Genomic DNA, 22,604 nt, shown 5'->3' on the forward strand with positions numbered 1-22,604 from the left:
GTCACAAATGTGTCATGTAAAACTTTAAATATCTATACAGATTATTTTTGAAAATTTCTATATTTATACAATGAGCCAAGTAAACATACAGTATGCTTATATACTAAACATGTAATTCCACACACTTACTGCATGCTCAGCACTACACAAAGTAGATACTGTATGATAATTAGGGAGTTGCTTGCTGTTCTAATCTTCACAAAATATTATTGACACTAAATGTTTGACAGAAAGTTCATTATTCAAGTGAACCACGTGGTGTTGAAATGGTTGATGAATTTTTTAAAATCCGGTTGGGATGATTGCACATTTGATAACAGTTTTGTAGATATATGATTCACTGATACAAGATCATCCAGGTTTACGACAGAGAAATGCCAACAACCTATCTCTTTATATCGTTAAAGTTGTTTGTTCATTGAATGGCCAGACACTAAACACTTCCGTCAAAACAATAACAAACCACACAGCAGGATATTCCATTAGTGAATGGGAAATGCTTAATTTGGCTTGAGACATTCAATATTAGTGTCAACATTGTATAGTAAGTGCCACCTCGACAAAACAATTGACTTAAACAGAACAAATTACGGTAGAGAGTTATTGATTTTCGTTTATGAAAGATAATCCTGGATATCACTCACAGAGTTTAAAAAGGATTGTCTGTTTATTTTTGTAGCTATCAACTACTTCATAAAGTGGAATGAGACTAATCTATCGATCAATTTTTCAGAATTATTCGTGATTAATAAATTAATGAAGCATTCGTAGTCACGTTTGGAACACCTGAAAGGAGCCACAAGTAATAGGCAGCTAACTTCAATAGCCAAATTGTAACGGATTAAAATCAACAGTCGCTACAACCAGAGTCAAACAAAATGTTTTTTTTTTTCATTTTGACAACCATAGAAATACTACATAAAACATTTAAACAGTTGGAATATATAACGGAGAGAAGGGATAACAAATGATAGGTAATCAAAACAATAACAAAATAAAAGTAGAATTTGCTATCTTACAAACTGTTATCTGAGTTGTGTTAAGTGTTAGGTGTAGTAAAGATATACACTTTGTACATTCACTCTCAGCCTGGTGGTTTAACAGAAAAGTTACTGCAGACTGTCAAGCATACATTTGCCAAGTTCAATAATTCCAACCAAACTAACATTGATGATTTATTATCATATAACATGATGGCATACCACACAAATAAACATAGACCAATAGATTGTTTGTTGAAAAAATTACGTGGTCTGGCAGGAGGTTTTGGTACTTTTAAACGTGATGTATGGACCTCTCCCGTGAAGAAACATCCAACAATTCCACCAAGAATATGTGGCACAGTTATGGCTTGCGATAGTTTGTTTACATGCTAATAGTTAGCAAAACCAAACCACGGAAAACATGCTATGATAAAATAGTGAATGAATATCCTTTCGAACCACCGTGAAGACTCGTGTAGGTAGTTATTTAGCCTAACATGTGAACAAATGATGTTGCCTCACGGTGATTGGTTGATAGGTACACATGACCTGTGGCATCATGGACACTAATAGCCTGCCTCGGAAGATAGTGGTTTGATAGGGTCAGGTGATTTGTGGTATCATGGGCACTAACTGACTGCATCAGGAGAAATTGTGCATGCTCTGAATGCGAGAAGTCAAGTGATCTGTGACGTTATAGTAGCACCAGAAGTGGATAATTTCATGGAATGCCATCAGAGGTGTTTAATTGTATAGAGTATTATCAGAGAGTGTTACAGAAGTAGAAATTGATTAATATTGACGTGATTAGATAGTGATGAGCTTTAACTTTAATTGCAAATTTTCATAGATAAAGGAAGGTGTTCTTTATCAAAGGAAGTATATCGTAGTATTGTTTACTTCTACATTTATGAATCTTTAGTTTTTTCATCTTTTTTATATTATTCTAAATTCGTTGTTTGTCATTATTATTATTATTGTAAATAATGTTTTTGCCTTCCACTAATTATGCATTTTATAACTGTAGCATACTTCTGTTGGAAATTAAATAAATGCTTTTGACAAGTAAATGATGAAAACAACTAAATCCAGTAACCAAGCTAAGCTCTTGAAGTGAAAACAGTAACAGCCAGGTTCCTCGATTACATTACGAGAGGAAAAAGCTAAAAATTAATCTTTTGTCCATCTTTTTTGGACCGACTGCTCACTCTAATGACTTATGAGAATAATTAAGATATTCACATTCGTCAGTTCATAGATTTTTGAAAAATGTACAACAGCAAGGAAGACATCACTAAATATGTGGAATATAAATAGATAATTTCAATTGTGAATGTAGCTGTGCAGTGTAAATCTGAAAAAAAAAATTCTCTTAGAGGGAAGGCATCGTGTCATTTGTGGTGTGTGTAGTAATGATATTTCTTCTTTGTTTATGCATCGTTTCTTTTATTATCGTGGTGTTGATATATTGATAAAGTTCTTATTGTCTTATAAAGTTCAAATGCTACAGATAAGAAACTGAATGACAAATAAACTAAACAGCTTAAGCCACTGCTTGTTAATAATATTTTGAAATTGGTACCCAATTTATAATCCTGAAAGAAGAACATTGAGGCCAAAGAAGGCTACAACGGGGATTTTGGATGTTTAAAGTGCTCTCACAATATATATATATAATTTGTAAATTAATATATAATATGAAAACTAGTGTGTGACTATATGAATTGGAACAACCCAGCTTGGCTGTATTCGAGACCTATATGGACACAGTTGAATCAAACTATTGTTCAATTTGTGCTTAATCAAAGAGTGACACAGCTAAATTTATCAGAATCTATCGAGAACACTTTGTGTAACAGTGAAAATAGCTGTTGTAATCAACAACAACAACAACAAAAAGCTTGGCAAGTGATTCGAATGCTGGTGATATTTTAGTTACACTAATAAAATCTGGACATTTGATCTACATGAAAACATATATATTAAGAGTATTTTCACATGTAAGCACTTTAAAACAATATTATAAACAAACATACCGTTACAATCTTCATCCAATCTAAACTCAGCTAACTGTTTTAGTTTTGACACGTATAGATAATGGTAATACGCATAACAAATTCAATATTGCTCTTATGCAAAGAAATAAAGTTCTTGTAGCACTCTTTTATCCTACGTTAGAATTTGAAAGCTCTTTATGAAGAAGCTCCTCATGTTGAGATTATGGAGAGGTAGTCCATACAGATTAAAATAGATTATTTTTACCTCGACTAAAATAAACGCTGACCCATTGACTACCTGGTTGATGACTTTACTCCAAATTAACGGTGACCATCTCATCTGTTGCAACGGTTTAATAACTTGTTTACATACCTCCAAGCATGTCTAACACAAATCTTATTAGAGCATCGAATAAATGCCTACAATGTTCATAGGTTTTCACATATATTTTTTTAACAGTGTCTGAACTGATCAATATTTTAACATTGACATTCTACATAAATGAGAATATTTATATTGGGTAAAATCCTCTCCAAACTTATGCCAGTTCGTAAATTTCACCGTTTTTCTAAATCAAATAAGGATCTCCGGCAGACAGCTTGGGTATCAGGTCGAAAGCAAAAATTGGATAACATTCTGAATATTCCTCATAATTAATATTGACACCCTGATGTTCAAATCGTTTTCCTGTTCCACTAAATAAGATTTCGTAACATTTTGCCTACAGATCAGCATCAAAAACCAACCACTACATTTGCCAGGATAGTTTTTTTTATTTTTACGAAATACTGTTTGTTTTATCCTTTCCTTGTTCTACTGGCATTTTTCCATAGCGTAGACATTAGCATTCAGTTTTCTGAACAACCACCAACGATGTACCATTTGCACACTGTGTTTGATTTAATTAAAGTTCAGATTTTTTTTGTGGGACACTGTCTAATATATAAATTCTCGTGATTTTATAATTTCATTTCGACTTTAGGCTCGTTTTAGAGTGATTGTCTTTAAGAAATAGATCATCAGTGTAAATGAGTAGTCTGCTTTCTTCATCATATTTCCTGGGAAAGTGGAAACATTGACTGTCTTTATTTATGAAAGAAAAAGAGAAAGTCAACATCCTTGGATGCCAGTTGAATGTTCCGTGGTTAAATTTGGAATTGAGTGAATGTTCTCGTATTAATCATTTTCCAGTATAAATTTTATGAGCCTCATATCGCACGAGTGACCAATATCATTGTGGTGTGAAAAATAAATAAATATTATATTTAATTGAAGGCACAGTTTTTTTTAAATCGTACAAAGCTATTCGAGGGCTATCTGTGCTAGTCGTCCCTAATTTAGCAGTGTAAGACTAGAGGGAAGGAGCTAGTCATCACCACCCACCGCCAACTCTTGGGCTACTCTTTTACCAACGAATAGTGGGATTAACCATCACATTATAACGCCTTCACAGCTGAAAGGGCGAGCATTACACTCAGATTACGAGTCTAACGCCTTAACCCACCTGGTCATGTCGGGCCTTGAAGGCATAGTAAAATATAAAAAGCAGTTATTGTTTTATACGTTAATCAATGACTAGACATCAATCGAAATATCATTTTTTACTTTACTTGAATTCATACAGCGCTATTTGATAATAGGCAAATGGTACTGTTCTGAGGTGCTAACATGATTACTATGACAATGAATATTTATTATCAATTATGTTTCATTTCTAACGCATCTTTCATCAGCTACAAGTTCACTACAGAAGACAGTAGGTACATCTCACATGAAGGTATTATAATTCGTTTCCAGTGTGTCATGAACAGTATGCATTTTCGTACATTCTAATCAGGAGTCCACTATCACCAGTTGATTACGGCACTTGACTCGAAATATGAGGGTCACGGGTTCGAATTCCTCTCCCATCAAACATGCTTGCCCTTTCAGTCATAAAGGGTGTTAAAATGTGACGGTCGTCCCACTATTTGTTTGTAAAAGAGTGGTCCAAGAGTTAACGTTGGGTGGTGCTGACTAGCTGCATTCTCTTTAGTCTTACGCTGCTAAATTAGGGACGACTAGCACAGATTGCCCTCATGTATCTTCATGCGCTAATGCTTTATCAATGAATAGTGAGATTAGTTGTAACATTTTAACGGCCCCACGGCTGAAAGAGCAAGCATGTTTGGTGTGACAGGGATTCGAACTTGCTGCTCTAAGATTACAAGTCGAGTGCTCTGACCACCTAGCCATGCTGAGCCAAAGGACTTCTAGCTTATTTGAAAACGTTCCCATTATTCTAATAAACAAATGTAATTTTTACAAAGAAAATCATTCAAGTGTATAGAAAAGTAGGATCATACCGCCTTTTCAGTTGGTTGCATGATTAAACAATCATTCTAACTGTTACTCTAATGGTAACTGTACAATGCAGTGAATACATGGTATCTAACTTCACTACTTGGTGGCTAGAAAAGTTTCTAAGCCTTTTCGTTCAACAGTTTTTCGACTACAGGTCTGCCTTATATGGTACATGAATTGCAATTGTACATTGTTGTACATAAAATGTATCTACCATAACCATTTCAGGGCTTGGGAAGAAAAGGTCGCTCGATCTTTCCAGTCATTTGAGGCACAATGAAATGATTTTCCTTGCTAGTCTTACAGTTGATCTTAAACATAACAATTAAAAAGTTGTTCGCAACTTGGCATACTATTAGAGCATCTCTTTACGTGGTTCCTCATCCGACTCATCTGTAATTTTCTCTAAACTTTCTCTTCCTCATCATCTGAGCTTAGATTGTTAATAAATAACAGATTTATCTTCCATCTACTTACTAAGTATAATACATCACAAGATAGTTTAATGATTTACTTACGGGTGTTTAAAGTGTACTTGAGACATATAGACAATGCACATATTATTCTGTTCTAACTGCGGTTTGTCTGCAGACCTATACTGATAGAAATTAGGTTTCTACTTGTGATGGGGAGAACGCAGACAGCTCTTTGTGTAAATTTTTGATTAACAGTAACACCAATATAATTTATGTGTTTAGTATATTATTAAAAGTTTTACATCCTATTTGGCTTCTAGTTCAGATTCAAATAAATCTGGCCCGGCATGACCAAGCGTGTTAAGGTGTGCGACTCCTAATCTGAGGGTCGCGGGTTCGCATCCCCATCGCACCAAACATGCTCGCCCTTTCAGCCGTGGGTGCGTTATAATGTGACGTTCAATCCCACTATTCGTTGGTAAAAGAGTAGCCCAAGAGTTGGCGGTGGGTGGTGATGACTAGCTGCCTTCCCTCTAGTCTTACACTGCTAAATTAGGGACGGCTAGCACAGATAGCCCTCGAGTAGCTTTGTGTGAAATTCAAAAAGCAAACAAACAATCAAATAAGTCTTGTTTAAGACAAGGTGGGACTCTCTGAACATATTGATTATTTAAGAAAGTTATCTACTGTTTCATGGATAATATATATTACATCCAATATCTCCCAAAATTGAGGGCTATTTTATGACTATTATATAGAGCACAAATAATTTTAGATTCTTGTGATTTAGTTTTCGATTGTTCTGATTCAGAAAAAATTGTAGATTATGTGAACAAATGCGTTGTTTTTGAACAAATGTTTTTTTTCAAAGAACTAAAGAGTTTGTAAAGTTTTGTCTGTTCTTTTGTTTTATATCCGCCTCCCGCTGGGAGAGCGGTTAGTCTTCAAATTTACGACGCTAAAATCAGGGGATTGATTTCCTTCGGCGAACACAGCAGATAGCCCGTTGTGGCTTCCCTGTAAGAGAACATACATACCCATCGTTTTATATCTAACTTATCTTTGCTGACTGTACATGTATAAATATGTGTTACTTTCGATGTTTAGTCCAGACATTTAATTTTAAGCTAAACATTATACAGGTTGTACAGTTATTTAATAAAAATATGTTTTCATTCAGTACAGTTTTTTTTGTACCCACTTAAATATTTCCGAATTATGTATTTGTTTGTTGCTATCTGTACCCACATAACCATATACACAATGGTTGTTACTTCAGTAATCAAGTGAGTGCGCATTTGTTTTTGTATTTTGAGGCCTCTAAACGTGGATTCCTGTTTATGATGTTGATACCTCAGAGAGGAGATTCGGTTAGTTTGATTTATTTTATAAGCTCTCCAAACATCCATCAACATATTTGCCGTGTGTAAAACCCGTGAAAGGGAGAAGACGATCCCAATACTTTAGTGATGTATGAGTCACTGTAACGCGTTACTTTTGTGGCTTTGAATTCCTATAACTCCGAGACTTTAGGTTAATAATGACTACAGTAATCTGTATGTCGATATCACGCATCCTATACAGATGTTTGGATGTAATGAAGCTTTAGTACTGCGATTCTATCAGCTTATAACAGTACAGAATTTCTTTCGTAGGGTTCTACGGCTATTCATTTGGATGAAACCTCAAAATGATCCTGTATTGAAGTTTTTATTTTCTGTGTAAAGCAACTGCTTGTGCATGTTTCATTATGATCCCTCATTATTACAAAAATGTTTGGCAAATTATCGTCATTCTTCATCCAAAAGGAGTTGTTTCATCACCAAGATCAATTAATAAACTTTGGCCAGGGACATCCTCATCTAAGCCTTAGAAGAGTGGAGTCTTCCTAACATCAACGACTCCATTGATAAAAATTGTGATCCCTTTGAAATTACTTACAACACAATGAACTGCTACAGGGATGTAGTTTTCTAATCTGATCTTCTCATTATCGTGAAAGAGAGGACGAAATTATTTCTGAGTTAAAGAACCAGGATCCCACAGTTGTTCAACAGATAATATATTTGTAAACGGTTAGGTTTGGACTAACTAGAATATTCATCATCGCCAATATCGAGGTGAGACACTAATTGCCCCGTATGATCATATATTTTCAACCACTAAAAATATTTCAACTGCAAGCAATTTGTTCATTCAACGAATTTCTGTTGTGATTCTTTTATCAGTGCATTAAATATCAGGAAAGCACTACTTATAATACAGAACATATCACGATCAGGTCTTAAATGCAAGAATGAAAGGAAAGTGCAGTATTTAAGATGACCAAAAACATATTTTATCCTGAGGTATGGAAGGAATTATGCATTTGTCTTCTAATTCATTTCTTTGGTAAGAATGCAGAAAGATCTTTCCTTTCGGCCAACAAATTATATTAATCCGACATAGCCAGGTGGTTAGGGTGCTCAACTCGCAACCTTACCAAATATACTTGCCCTTTCAGCTATGTAGGCGTTATAATGTGGCCCTCAATCCCAATATTCTTTGGTAAAAGAGTAGCTCAAGAGTTTGGCAGTGGGTGGTGATGACTATTTGCATTTCCTCTAGTCTTACTCCACTAAATTAGAGACGGTTAACGCAGATAGTCCTCTTGTAGCTTTTTGCGAAATTCAAAACAAACAAACCTTAATATTGAAAGTGAGCAATGCAAAGCTGGATTATAAACAAATTATATATTTTCCTTCTGATTATGACATGTTTTACTATTGCAAAACTACACAGCAGACTATATTGACAAATCTATCATAGATTTTAGCATGGTAAGTTCAGACACTTACTGTTGACCTACTAAGGCACCATGGGAACTCCGTTTGCTTTGTATATGGGTTGTCAACACCTTATTTCTTTGATTATATGATAATCTTTAAGAAAATCACGGCAAGCTTACAAGATTATAATGTATTATTTCCATGCTTATTGGAGTCACGCTAGATACATATTGATGGCTCCTTTAATTTGCAGCAAATTCCACAGAAGTCAACAAACCTGCTGAAAACGAACGCAAAAACTATATCTTAAGATATAACTTCTAAAGGATGATCTAATAGATCTATCAAGATTTCTCATAGAAACACTAGAAATCGCTAATGTAATTGTCAAAGCTTTCTTTCTAATAGTGATGTTGTCAAAGCCTTGATCAAATCTCTCCACACTCTGTACAGCTTCTTGTGAAGAACATTGTTAAATGTGTAAATACTATTATCATTCAAAAGTTTTCTTTAAAACACAAAGAGTGTATGTGTTTGTGTTTTCTTATAGCAAAGCCACATCCGGCTATCTGCTGAGCCCACCGAGGGGAATCAAAATCCTGATTTTAGCATTGTAAATCCGTAGATTTACTAGCGGGGGGGGGGGCAACACAAAGAGAGGTTGCGTAATGTGCCTATGAATGAAGAGTAATACTGATTCACCAACATACTCTTTGCATGATTCGTTCATATTATGTGAATCGATTAGAAAGGAGATACTAGAGTGGATTTCTCAGGATAAGTTGATTGACTGGTTGGTCAATTGTGATTACGCTTAGTTTAGTGTCAGCATTTGATGTCCTCAATGGGTGTGGCGAGAATTATATCTAGTACTTAAGTTTAATGTACACAGATCCTTGGCATTGTTGTCTTGTCTTCAAAATTTCGAGTTTTTGGCAGTTTTTTTAAGTATAAAATCATTTACGTGTATTTTTACTGTCAATAAGGATTACTTCATTAACCCAAGTTCTATCAATGGAATGAATATATTTCAAATGTGGTTAGGGCTAAATTTTTAGTAGTTTACTGTAAGAATAATCTGAAATTTATTTCACATACAAATGACTAAATATAAGGCGTACAGAGGCACTAAGGCTCCATTGATACTTCTATTTTACTTCTTGGATAGTGGGTAGATGTTCCATTTTTTAGACTTATAATGTCCCTCATTCATTCCAAATTGTACTATGGGTTTCTGGTCTACAAGTTAACCAGGAATTTCTCTCTGAAAGGCTAGATTTTGTGTATCACAAGGGGTTGATTTTCTGTACAAGATTTTCTACACTTCTGCAATTAATATCTTGTTTACAAAATCTCATAACTACATGCAGAATATCTAGAAAAATTATATGAATGCATCAAATTAATATTTTATTTTCTGGAAAAAGCAACACAGCCATGAAACAAACATTCAACACTGAGCATAAATCATAAACCAGGTTAAAATTAAATCATACAATAAAATACAATAACATAAAACATACAATCATAAACAAATGAGCAGTGAATGGTTACAAAACAAAAGTACAGGTTGAAAATGTGTAAAAGATAATTTATATAAATTAAATATAACTAGAATTGAACATAAAGTATCAATAATTAAATACAAAATAACATAAACGTACAAAATATGCAACAGATTGTCCTAATCTAGATGCTTGAATTTTTTAAAGGTCTTCTTGTTGTAATTCTCACCTCACTGGAACTATCTTTGCAATTGCACACTGGTTAAGTCAAATTAAAAATATATTCTAAATTAGTTATGGAATGTTACAATTTATAACTGCTTACAATACTAAAAATAAATATGATGCTCAATCTATCAGTTCGTTAATCACTGGTCACTATGTTATACAAGGTTCGAGAAATTCTACCTCGCATCAATAATATTGGATAAAGGCAAATAAAAACAATAATAAACTTTGTTATACCTATGGTGTTTTAGCTTTCTTTTGCTCGGTACTTTGAAACTATATTTAAATAGGATTTACACGGCTATTTCAGTTACGAAAATCCTACTTTCTTATCTCGTGGTTGTTCATACCCGAATTCTTTATATTTAAATATTACTGGCAGATTTAGGTTTGGTTTGTTTTCAATTTCGCGCAAAGCTACACGAGGGCTATCTGCGCTAACCGTCCTTAACTTTACAGTGTAAGACTAGAGGGGAGCCAGTTAATCATCACCACCCACCGCCAGCTCTTGGGCTACTCTTTTACCAACGAATACTGGGATTGATCGTCACATTATAACACCTCCATGGCTGAAAGGACAAGCATGTTTGGTATGACGGGGATTCGAACTCGCGACCCTGGGATTATGAGTAGAGTACCTTAACCACTTAGCCATACCGGGCCGGCAGAATGAGGAAAATGACTATAGGTCATTGCAATAAGTTTCCTGTGCTGTCATGCATGACATCAAGATAACCTGCTCAACAAGAAAAGCAATAAATTCCAGCAACCAGTTAAAAACACAACAAAATAAAACTAAAATCATAATCATAATATAACTGAAAATAATTAAAACACAATAAACTCAAAACAGAAGCTTATCAACATACATTAAATTCAAAATCATAATTTAAAAACTAAAATTGAGCGAAATTAAAAATAAGCACAAGACAAATACAATAAACTCAGAATCATCATAATAAAATAAAAGAAATATTGGATGTATGTGTTTTTCTTATAGCAAAGCCACATCGGGCTATCTGCTGAGCCCACCGAGGGGAATCGAATCCCTGATTTTAGCGTTGTAAATCCATAGAGGATTAAAATATAAAAACAACAACTAAATAAACCTGAATAAAAATATATTGTACAGTCTGCATACTGTTTATAGGAAAGGGTAAATGACCATTTAAATATAACCCCTGTTTTCTTTATCTCAGGGGTAGTCTCACCCCGGACATTGAACTTAGCGACAATTGCCATGCTAGAAAATTTATTCAAGGTCGAAAAATGCGGTAAATAGTTTCCTCATGTGACACATATGACACCGCAACACTGATACAAAGACAAGAAAGTGTAACACACAAAATATCCCAGCAGCCAATAAAAAGAAAATAAAACAAAATTCAACTCAAACAGAAACTGAAATGAAATGGAAATGTATTAAATTTAAAAATTTAACTATAATAAATGAACAACTCAGAAGTAAAATCAAACAGAAAACAAATAAAGTCAAAATCTCAGTAGAATTGAAATTAAATCAAGTAAAGGATAAAACAATTCATTTGCAGTAGCTAGTTACAAAATAAAATTACAAATTTAAAATATACAATAAATATTTAAATAATTATAAAAATAATAAATATAACTGAACATAAAAATTAATGATTAAATACAAAATGACATTTAACTACAAAAAAACAACAAACACCTGTCGGCTAATCTGGTTGCTCAGGCTTTTTAAATGTCTTCTTGATGTAATTTTCATCTTGCCGAATTCGTCTATGTAAATTTACACTAAAATGTTTGACCTTTCAATCACTATGGACACGGAATAACAGCAGATAATAAAAAAAAATAGCTATTTGAAAGATGCATCACTTGTGATGTTAATTCATACAGGTAATATGTTTGTGACATGTTTGGCTGCACATTTTATGCCTGATGAGAAGTTCTCTACAACCTTAAACTACGGCTACATCATCAAGTTAGGATTACAAAAGCTACGTTAATCCAATCTGTTGTAGGTCAAAGGTTCATTCAGTGATGTACATTAGGACATTACGAACATTTAGGCTATGACTAGACATTTTTTTTTCTGTTTAGTTAGAACTAAATGGTTGTTGCATTCAGCGTCAGGGCACATTTGGTCTAAGTGCAATTGAATGTGCAATCCAAGTAACTTCGTCTGAAACAATGAAAGCAAAATTATCATAACTGCACCATCCAATATGCCAGCCTATTGAAATAACCATCAGTCATCGATTTCAGCATCTCATATACATGCGAGATATTCCGCCATTGCTTCATTGTCATAAAGACAGAACCTGAGTCAAATAGGGAAGGAAGAGGAAGGGAAACTTCAAAATACTTTAAACTCGTCATTGAAGTTGCGATTAATGCTTCAAACGTTGATGATTTTTATAAACTGAATGTTCAAAGCTCCATCTTGTCTTCTCGTAGATGTTAAATTAAATTTGAATAAAAATTACAATCATTTCACAAATAAATGCAGATTTATATTCGTGTAGTTCCCACAGAATATGTTTAAGCACTAGAAGTATAGGTAACATAAAATTTGTGTGTAATAACTACTTTATTTAGTAATACGTGTAAAGTCGAAAATAGTTTAGTACATATGAAATAAACTTAATGAGTTAAAACTATTTAAACAAAATATATGCACTGTGTCTTATTTTATTTCAAACGACCAAGTAATCACATCATGATTTTTGTCTTTTAAGACTAAGTTACATACCCTACGAATATTATGATTACCACAGCTGCAAAATATTCCTTCACCAAAATCAAGTAATGCAGTTAGTTCACCATATTTTTCTACTGATGGGATGTAGGGTTCCAAGAAACTCTGTATCTTTCATTCAGTAAAAGTCAAATGGTCTTGAGAATTTCTGTTTGAGTCTGAGCCTGAAATACCTTTTCTCTGCATAAATAATATGTAGCCAATGTCGTGTTTTATCTCAGTGATATTGAAACCAACCACTTAAAGCCAAAATTCTTCATTTGTCTTAAACTCTTATTATATGTATTATATTTGTGTATGCAACACATACGCAATTTGATTCATGATGTTCGTCTTTTGAAGTATCAAGTATCATTATTTATGTTAATTACTTAAGCTAATATCATGTGACGCTAAACTCACTTTAATTAAGATAATTTTATAAAATTTAGTAAATTTCAGCTGAAAAATTAGCAATGGATAATCAATAATAACTATCCACCCGTATGATTATTTTGAAAATTTGAGCTAGAAACTACTAATTTAATCTGCTTAACCAAACAAATACTTATGTATCTACACATCCTTTTACTTTATAATTTTACTTATATTTGTTTTTTGAATTTCGCGCAAAGCTACACGAGTGCTATCTGCACTAGTCGTCCTTAATTCAGCAGTGTAAGACTAGAAGGAAGGTAGCCAGTAATAACCATCCACCGCCAACTCTCAGGCTACTCTTTCACCAACGAATAGTGAGATTGACCGTCACATTATAACACCTCCAGGGCTGAAATGACGAGCATGTTTCACGTGACACGAATTCGAACCCACGACCCTCGAATTACGAGTCGAGTACTTTAACCACCTGGCCGTGCCGGGCCAGAGTTATTATGTACCAGTAAAAGTATGTAGACTCCACACGAATTCCATTTCCTCATCGTATAACAACTAATTATTAATACTTTGTTGCACAATATGTCCCCGTTGAAGGGCTGTACGATTTTTATAGTAGCAAACCGCTTATACTAAGTGCTTTTGTAAAGAGCAGTCGTGAAAAAATGAAATCTGGAGATGCTATCATTCAAATGTGATCAAATGAAGTGATATCACAAAACTGTAATCATACAAGGAAATAATGAAAATTAAACCCTTCTTTTCCAAACGACCACTTAGATAAATGTTTCTGCTATCATTTGCAAGCAGCCCTCTTGTAACTTCGCGTGAAATTCTAAAAACAAACAAACCACCGTCTCAGGAGGTTTTTTACGACCTCCCGTAATGTTAATGTTAAGTCGCACATCAACAAACTCACAGTAAAAATAAAAATGAATATTAAAACAATTAAAAGCCACCATTGGCAACAATTTTGCAATAATCTAGACAAATCAAGAGATAATCCAAAATATGTTTGGAAATTGACGAACTCATAAAGATTCTAAAATACTTTCACCAGATTCAGTATAACAACGCTAAGGCAAAAACAGACCAAGAGAAAGCAAATCTCCAGCAGTCTGTTTCTTCTTCAGCCTTCAACTCATCCAACCAACAGTTATTTAGCGACCACGTATTAAAATTTAATTATGTACCCCTAATTTCCCAGTCATGATGGCATTTAAAATCTGGCGTCTGTCTGAGGATTGAAATGTTACTTGAACGTGAGCTCTTGCACCTTGCCTGTAGACATCACATTTTGGAGATTCTTCTGAGCGCTGTATTCTCTACTCTCGTGATAGAGACATCAAAAAGTCCATATATTACTTTGTTTTTAAACTGTAGAGATTGTTGGCCTAAAATTAATAAAACTAATTACATAACAGCAGTAGAAGCAATGCCACTCCGAATACAGCCTTGGAAGGATGATATTATTCAATTTTGTCAGAATCTCCTTCAATCTCATCAACCACGAGACGATTATAAAGAGCTCTTGGAATTAGCTGTCATTTTTCTTAGATCTCTTCCACACGGACGTTCTTCAGTTTCTTTCCGTACTTCTGGTGCTGTACATCGTGCACGATGGATGGCTCGAACAATATATTCTCTAAAAATTTGGATGTTCCAAGAGGAGTTTGGTAGACTGTAACCACGGCCTGCTTCATCTCGTGTTTCATTTGACGCACATTTCTGCAGCAAACTTGGCGATTTGTGTGTCTTTATAACTAAACATTACTTGCTCTCATGGTTTACAGCTAAGGATGCTTCCGTGGCAGCTCGAAGGGACCTTACACTACTCAAGGAACTTGCATTGCATGAAAATCATATGATATGAGGAAGTTGGTACAAAGGCAATGAATCAGCATTTATGGTATTTATCTGACGTTGCAGTTGGGCTTGCGCTCTTTGATGACGGTGTAACGAATAGCGACAAACTCAAGATGGTCTCAAATATGAATACCGTGAAAGGATCTCCTAGGCCAACTCCACGTTTAACAGTTGATGCTGCAAGCAATGCTGTTTCCAGAAAACTTCCAGATTTTTTTTACCTCGGCAACGAAGAAAATTTTCTACCATCTGGATATTAGTAGCGCATTTTTATCATTACCACCGAAAGAGTGAAGCGCCTTCGAAGAGTACTAACAAGGAAAGGACAGAGTAAAGAAACTTTTTGTGGCAAATGACGCAGCTGAAAGAGGAGTAGCTTTAATTCAACAGTTTACGGCAAAGGGCCGCACCAAGAACGAAGATCAATTTCAGTATATGATTTAGGTGGCAGAAGAACATCGGCGAACATAATGCGAAGGGGGCAGGCAAGATAAAACTTCAATGAAATAAATTTTTCTTTCAAGTTTTTATGTTTTTGCTAATTGTATAATCAATAAATATTAAATAATTTCTTTAAATAATTTAATTACCATTAACAATGTAATGTAGGGTAAATTTAAGGAAAATAGTGAACTTCACGAGGAATGCGCGACCCCTAAATACTTCGCGCTTGAAATGAAACTTTATTTGTGTTCTTTTCTCATGCAGTGGCACAACTGAGTAACCGAGCAAAAAAAAATTGGGATATTTTAATTTTTATCCTTTATCCGCTGACGCATCCTACTGTACAGATTTATCAGCAACTTTCATGGTGAAATGGCCAAAACTGCTAAACTCTCAAAATTTAAGAATGTAAGTATGCATACTTGTTTTTCACAAACAGAATGTTAATAAGTATTTCAGCTGTATTAATAAATAATCTCCTGTTCTGTACATTTTTAACATTTTAAGCTGGGTTAATGTATTAATGACTTTCATAAAAAGACTCATTTTTTAATCTATTAAACATTGAAAGCAAAATTATTGGTACTGGAATTAACTGATGAGAAAAGCCTTTTTATCTATGAAGGGAAATATTGAACTTGAATATCTAAATATTTTACATTGCTAATGCTAAAAATATTAAGCAAAATCTATATCTTCTGTAGTATTACCAAAGAAACCTGATTGATCAGTTGTTGAAACACCAAATTAATGTGTGTACATGTACACACACACACACACACACATATATATATATATATATATATATGTGTGTACATGTACACACACACACACACACACACACACACACACACACACATATATATATATATATATATATATATGTCAAAACAATTACTATTGGCACCTTCATTGCTATGCTATACTAGATAATTTAGTCAGTTTTTTGTATAGGTCATAAATGCATGTTAATCAAATACACAAAATTAGATTTGGGAATTTAAAATAAAATATCTGATTTGATGTCAGTTTATAGATCCGGGCACTGTTAAAATGGGATATTTTGATCAGACTTAATGATATGCTAAATAGCTAAACATTAGTTTTAATTTATTACGTAACTGTTAATTTTCATATTATCTAACATAATATGTGTGGTTCTAGCAACTTGTTATAAATGATAATAAGAAAGCAACTTATTTAATAAAATTTTCAGGAGAGTAACATTGTAATGTTAGTAAATCTTGAATCTTCAAGTATCTACTCACTGTCTACTAATCTAATAAAATAAGGAGCATATCTACTTTTTGACTTCATTTAAAACTCTGGGATTAACATTATTTGGTCCTGGTGATTTATTTGTGATTATTCTTTAAATCTTTTTACTGACCATCAATAAATTATTCTTACCATTAATGAATTAATACCTACATGACTGAATGCAATTCCAGTATTTTTCATAAAAGGCAGAGTGTCAGGAATATTACTAACATTCTCTCTTGTAAAGACACAAAAGAAGAAAGTTAAAGGTCATCTATTTCATGGTCTCCAAAAAAATTTGCAATCATTGTCCTTTAAGAGCCCAATTCCTATTTTAACAATTTGCTTAATTTTCATATATTTAAAAACTCTTAGCATTAATTTTAATATTAACACACTGATACAATCCTCAGTGTGAGTCACCCCATTTTCTGGTGAAGCAAGTGAGACCTCACTGCTCTCACTTTCCAGTTACAGGAGTGGTGGGCAAAGGTCTGTTCCCTAGGAGTAATGTTTGTACTATTTATTCTATTGAAAGATAAAAAACATGAAGCTAGATACCCTCTCACTCTTAAACCTGGATGGTTTTTCCAGATACCTGTTGGAGAGTTGGACCAACCTATGCATTAGCCTTGTAATTTTGGTTTAAAGATGACATTTTTGCTATCCACTTGTGTGAGTGTGGACGTTTTTTTGGTTGTTCTGTTACTTTCTGTAATTGTGGAAGAGAGTTCTTGACTTCTCATAATTTTGTACATGGAGCATTACACTCATGAGTCATTGATTGAACTTAGTTTGTTCCACATCCTCTTTGTAATTTTTTGGGGCAGGAGGTGTTGCCTTGCATCCAAGGTTGAGGTGATAGGATTTCAGTTCATGATTTCAAGCTGGATTATTTCTGTTTCTTCAGGTCGAATGAGCTGTAAATTGGCTCTTTAATTTTGAGTTTTGTTGTTGCATTCTGTGGGTTTTCATGTTGGGGGAAGGGGAGAGACTTGTGCAGCTAAGTGTTGCTTGCCTTCCCTTCATAATTCTGGTGACTTACATGTGACATTCTGTAACTTTTAGGTTGGGTATCTGAGCCCATAATACTGAGTTTGGTTTGTTGCATTTTATACTCCTTTAGATTAGAATGAGGGTTTGCCCACTTTGGTGTTGCTTGCCTTTTTTTCATAATTCCTGTGACTTGACATGCAACATTTGTTAATCTTTACATTGGATACCCTTCCTATCATACTCCTATTATACACTTATATTATATTGTGGGCTTCTTGGATCCTATTTTGCATTCACAGCCCTTCAAGTCCAACAATGAGACATGGAATCTCAATTGTGTGGTTGGGACATGGACAGTTCTTGTGATAATGAACAAGTTGACTTTTACCACCCACATTTAGATTTCACTTTATCTGGGTGAAGAGCATACCTGTTCCAAAAGTAGTGCTGACCTCTGCTGCTAGTGAGCTTTATTATGTCTCAATTTTGCACATTTGTGTTTCTGTTTAGATAATTTCTGTGTGTATCTTGCACTCACTGGCTACTCCAACTGGTCAATGTGAGGTTCCAGTCAAAGTGGGAACAGAAGCGTGCTTTGGAAGTTTACATTTTATTATACTAAAAATGTGTTTCTAATAATATTTACCTCCTCCCACGATATTCCAACCTACATTTCCATGACAACTGGTGTTTATGTCTGGTAATCTTGCCAGTCTTGAGAATATGAATATGAATAACAGAAGGGTTATATACAGATTGGATATAGTGGGCATGTTGGTATAGTTGAAGAGACTCACAATATTAAAATTACTAGGGGTGGTATAGAGAGGTACAAATACTGGAGCAAACAAGGTAGAATTTATACCAATGTTTAAATGGGCAATGAAAACAACTTTTTATCAGGAGAAAGCTAAAGTGTGGAAAGAAGTACCTGTATTTCTCAGAGTTAAAGATGCACCCCATTTTCATTGCATAAATTTTGAAAAACAAGATAAACATAAGAATAAGGTTGTAGAGCTTCCACCAATCTTAGCAAGATGTTTTATGGATAGTTTAGTGGCTTGTGGTACATAAATCCTCTTGCCCATTTATCATATTTTTTGAGCTATATGCTTATGATATCTATCTTTGAAAGTGTATACCTTATATTACCACTGGAATATCTGTATTATTACCAGTAATAACGTTATTCTAAGCCCATTCTCGGAGTAGTTTTTTTTTTTTGTAGATGCTATAATATGGGCTGTGTTAAAAAAATTGATTCAGCTGAACTGCTACTGAGAACAGGTTTGTGTTTGTAATTGTTACACAACAACTGAACAGAATGGTCTGAACGGAACCAAAACAAACTTACGATATTTGATAAATGGCTGCCATTACTGAGTATTGTTTCTTCAGTTTCACATTTCATATGTTCTTGTATTGTTGCCTTAATATCAAGATTGTTTGAGGTGTGTAAAAATGTGATAATTTGGTGGAAAACAGGCAAATTATATTGACTGGTTTACCTTAGACTACTGTGGAAGTGCCAATGACTTTTGTGATCATTTATGATTATCTTGTTTATTTATTTGTTATTTAATACTAAGTAACTTATACATTTCATTCTGGGTCATATCGAAGGCCTTGGATTGCTGTCTAATATTGAAATGAGCAATGTAACCTTTGGCCTGGAAAACACAGGGTACATTTTTGAGACTTATTTTGGGAAAAAAAATAGCATCTTTAACACCAGGAAATATGGTAAGTATTATTAGAAATATATTTTTGGTATAGGAAAATGTAAACTTTTGTCTTTACTCACTCACACGATTCATTTCTAGGAGCCCACTCAGTAATAAGTGTTTTGTCACAGGGTATTCTTGCTCTTTCCAAATCTGGATTGAGCCAGGTGTAACAGAAAGTATTAAATCCTGGCTCTTAAAATGCTTATTGTAGAGATTGGATATCCAGAAGATCACTGTGGATGCATAAACATATATATTTCTCTGTCCATCCCAGACTGTACCTTTAATGAACTATTGCAGAAAAAGCCAGTAACAGAGTAGTGCTTACCTACTTTCCTGTCTCAGGCATGCCAGGTTTTCAAATTAGGTTTTAGCAACCCATTGCACTTTTTTCCAGTAAAAGACCTTTTGCAGCAGTTAGGTCTCTGTTGTTTCCCCAGTAGGAGTTCCTTCTTCCATGATAATCAAGCAGAACATGGTAGGCACCACTTCCTAACTGTTATGATGGTCAACATAAATAATCAATTGAAAACCTATTTCTTAACATTATAATATAAATATGTACATGTATTTTTGATATGATACATTACTTTGTCCAGTGCTGCCTCTTGTATGCAAAAACATATTTTTACACATGCCACAGCTTTCTATATCCCCCAATTGGAATTAACCGATTCCAATCTCTTTTTCATGCAAACTGTCGTGTTAACTCGCCGCAAATAAGAATATGACATGTTCTCATGATGCACATGGCTTCCTCTACTCAATTCTACAGAACTATCACTTGTTATCTGGTAGCAGTCTCATTTAGACTTTTTTTTTTTTGTTGACACTCCTCATGTGAATCATGATTTTAATAGTTTAATTGCCAAATGGTGATATGTACATTATTATTATTATTCTTTACACTGAAGAAATCTTTTAACTTAATTTCCCAGAGTTTGTTTTGTTTTTGCTTTCACACCTACATATCTTACATCAAACAATTTTTTTTTTTATATATATATTTCTACAATGAATTTTGAGGTTCATGTTCTCACTTCGGGTGTTATACTTCTAGCACTATTTTCACAGGCTTCAGGTGGGGAAGACCTGTTGTTGGATCTCTACTATTATTCATCATGAGATTGATCATTATATGAGTGAACTACTAATCCTTCTGAACAAGCTGAACCTGTTTTCAATGATGAAGATTTGATGGCCTTTTTACACCATCAGATTTTGCCATGCTTTTCTTTGCCAGCTAGGTGTAATATGCCATTCTTTTACATAGTTTATCAGGTATGTTTTATCCAATTTCTGTTTTGCTATGTTTCATTATGACCTCCATGTTGGATCATTTGTCATCTTTGACTGTTGCTTTACAGATGTGCTGGTTTTACTATAATTGGGATTTTCTAGGTCATGAGTGACCTTGTCCTTGGTGTTTGTTTTTCATTTTTTTAGGGGAGGGATTTCTGTATTTTTCTTTGGTGATATGATTTTGATCTGGGCCTTTGGAATCTCATCAGTAATCTATGCATCAATATTTGACCTTTTTTGCCTCTTTGGTTGCATGTTTGTCACAGCTGGAGCCACAACAAGCTCTTATTTCTTTACAATCCTGGTTCTTACCTACCCATCCCTGTCCATCTTCCAAGGGTTTCTCTTCTGTTTGTTTTATTCAAAGTTGAAGAGCATATATTTCCAACAGTACTGAAGAATAACCAGAGGGAACCAGTCCAGTGTGAGCTATATTGTATTGTTATCCTTCAGAAATTTCATTCCAATTCCATGAATTCTTCAGGTTTTATCAGGAATTCTTGTTATTCAATTCCTTTCCACACCTCCTTTGCTTCTGGTACCCTTTTCCCTCTCTATGAATTGGGATCCTGTCACTTGCCTGTGTCAAGATTTTCTGTCTCTATAGGCCATTGTACATATTCATCATCTTTCATCTTTTCTAGGCTGTTTGTTATCCTTATGCCAAGCTGGAGACTGGCAGCCTGTACTAGATTTGTACCACCTTTTTCTAGTTTTCAATCTGCCCTATTTTACCTTGGAGTTGTAAGCTTTTTCTCTGTGTTTACTGATGATAAAGAGGAATGTTCTAAATGCTTATTTGCATATCCCAATATTTTGTCACTCTTTACTGTTTCTTCAGTTTATTGTTCTTAAGGTGGTTTATATGTTTTGTTTGCTTACTGCTCTTCAGACTTGCTTTAGTCCTGTATATTTTTTGAGAATTCAGAGTATTCAGTCATCACTTAACTATTTTCTGGTTGTGTTTTCTTTTTTCTTTGGTTGACTGGCTACAATTTGCATATTCCTAACAGGAGTTTGTCTAATCAGGAAGTGGCTGTAATGGGCTGTTAATCAAATTGGTGAAGTCCTGACTGTGAGGTATTCTATATCTTGTCCATTAGCTGCTTTTCTTTTTTCTACACACATTTCAGTTGGGCCCACCTTTCTCTTTGACCTCATTTAATAGGTTTTTAGTTCGATTATAGCTTGTGAAGCTCTGTCACTTTTGAGTATGTGATCTTTCATGGTAATCTTAGCTTCTTAGGTCAGACTCTTTCATGGGTTTTTCACATCCAATGGAATTTGTAGGGATCTTTTGTCAGCTCTTATTTTCCTTCCTTCTACCCTTATTGACAATCAGTGTTGTTTGTTAGGTGTAATTCGCACATCGGTTGGTATCTTGCTTTCTCTGACTCATCCAGTTTTCCACATTTCATGGATGCATCTCTTCTGTGATGGGAGCATGGGTTAATCAACTGAAAGATTTGGGATTTTTAATCTGTGGCTGTGAGGTATTATCCTTTCAATATCTTGGAGCTTCATGCTATAGATCGCATTTTAGTTCATTTTCTCCTGGCTAGAACTCATCCAGTAATGATCCATTCTGACTTAATTTTCAGTAATTGCTTATTTCTATCACCAGGGTAGCAGCTGTTCTGCATCCTTTAGTAT

At 34.3% G+C, this 22,604-nt stretch overlaps 1 protein-coding gene across 5 annotated transcripts in view; it reads left to right on the forward strand.

Annotated features, from left to right (window-relative positions):
* Positions 1 to 15,898: 15,898 nt before the first annotated feature.
* Dna2 (DNA replication helicase/nuclease 2) overlaps positions 15,899 to 22,604 on the forward strand; it is a 79,093-nt gene continuing 72,387 nt past the window's right edge. For 2 of the 5 annotated variants that reach the window (XM_076483825.1, XM_076483826.1), the window contains exon 1: positions 15,899 to 16,074. In XM_076483825.1, the coding sequence (XP_076339940.1) occupies positions 16,039 to 16,074 (36 nt within the window). In that variant the 5' untranslated portion in view covers positions 15,899 to 16,038. Of the gene's footprint in view, positions 16,075 to 19,545; positions 19,666 to 20,753; positions 20,931 to 22,604 lie in introns of those variants that run through there. The other 3 variants (XM_076483827.1, XM_076483829.1, XM_076483824.1) reach the window with 3 other exon arrangements.

The sequence above is a fragment of the Tachypleus tridentatus genome, chromosome 13, assembly GCF_004210375.1.
Source record: "Tachypleus tridentatus isolate NWPU-2018 chromosome 13, ASM421037v1, whole genome shotgun sequence".
NCBI lineage: Eukaryota > Metazoa > Arthropoda > Merostomata > Xiphosura > Limulidae > Tachypleus > Tachypleus tridentatus.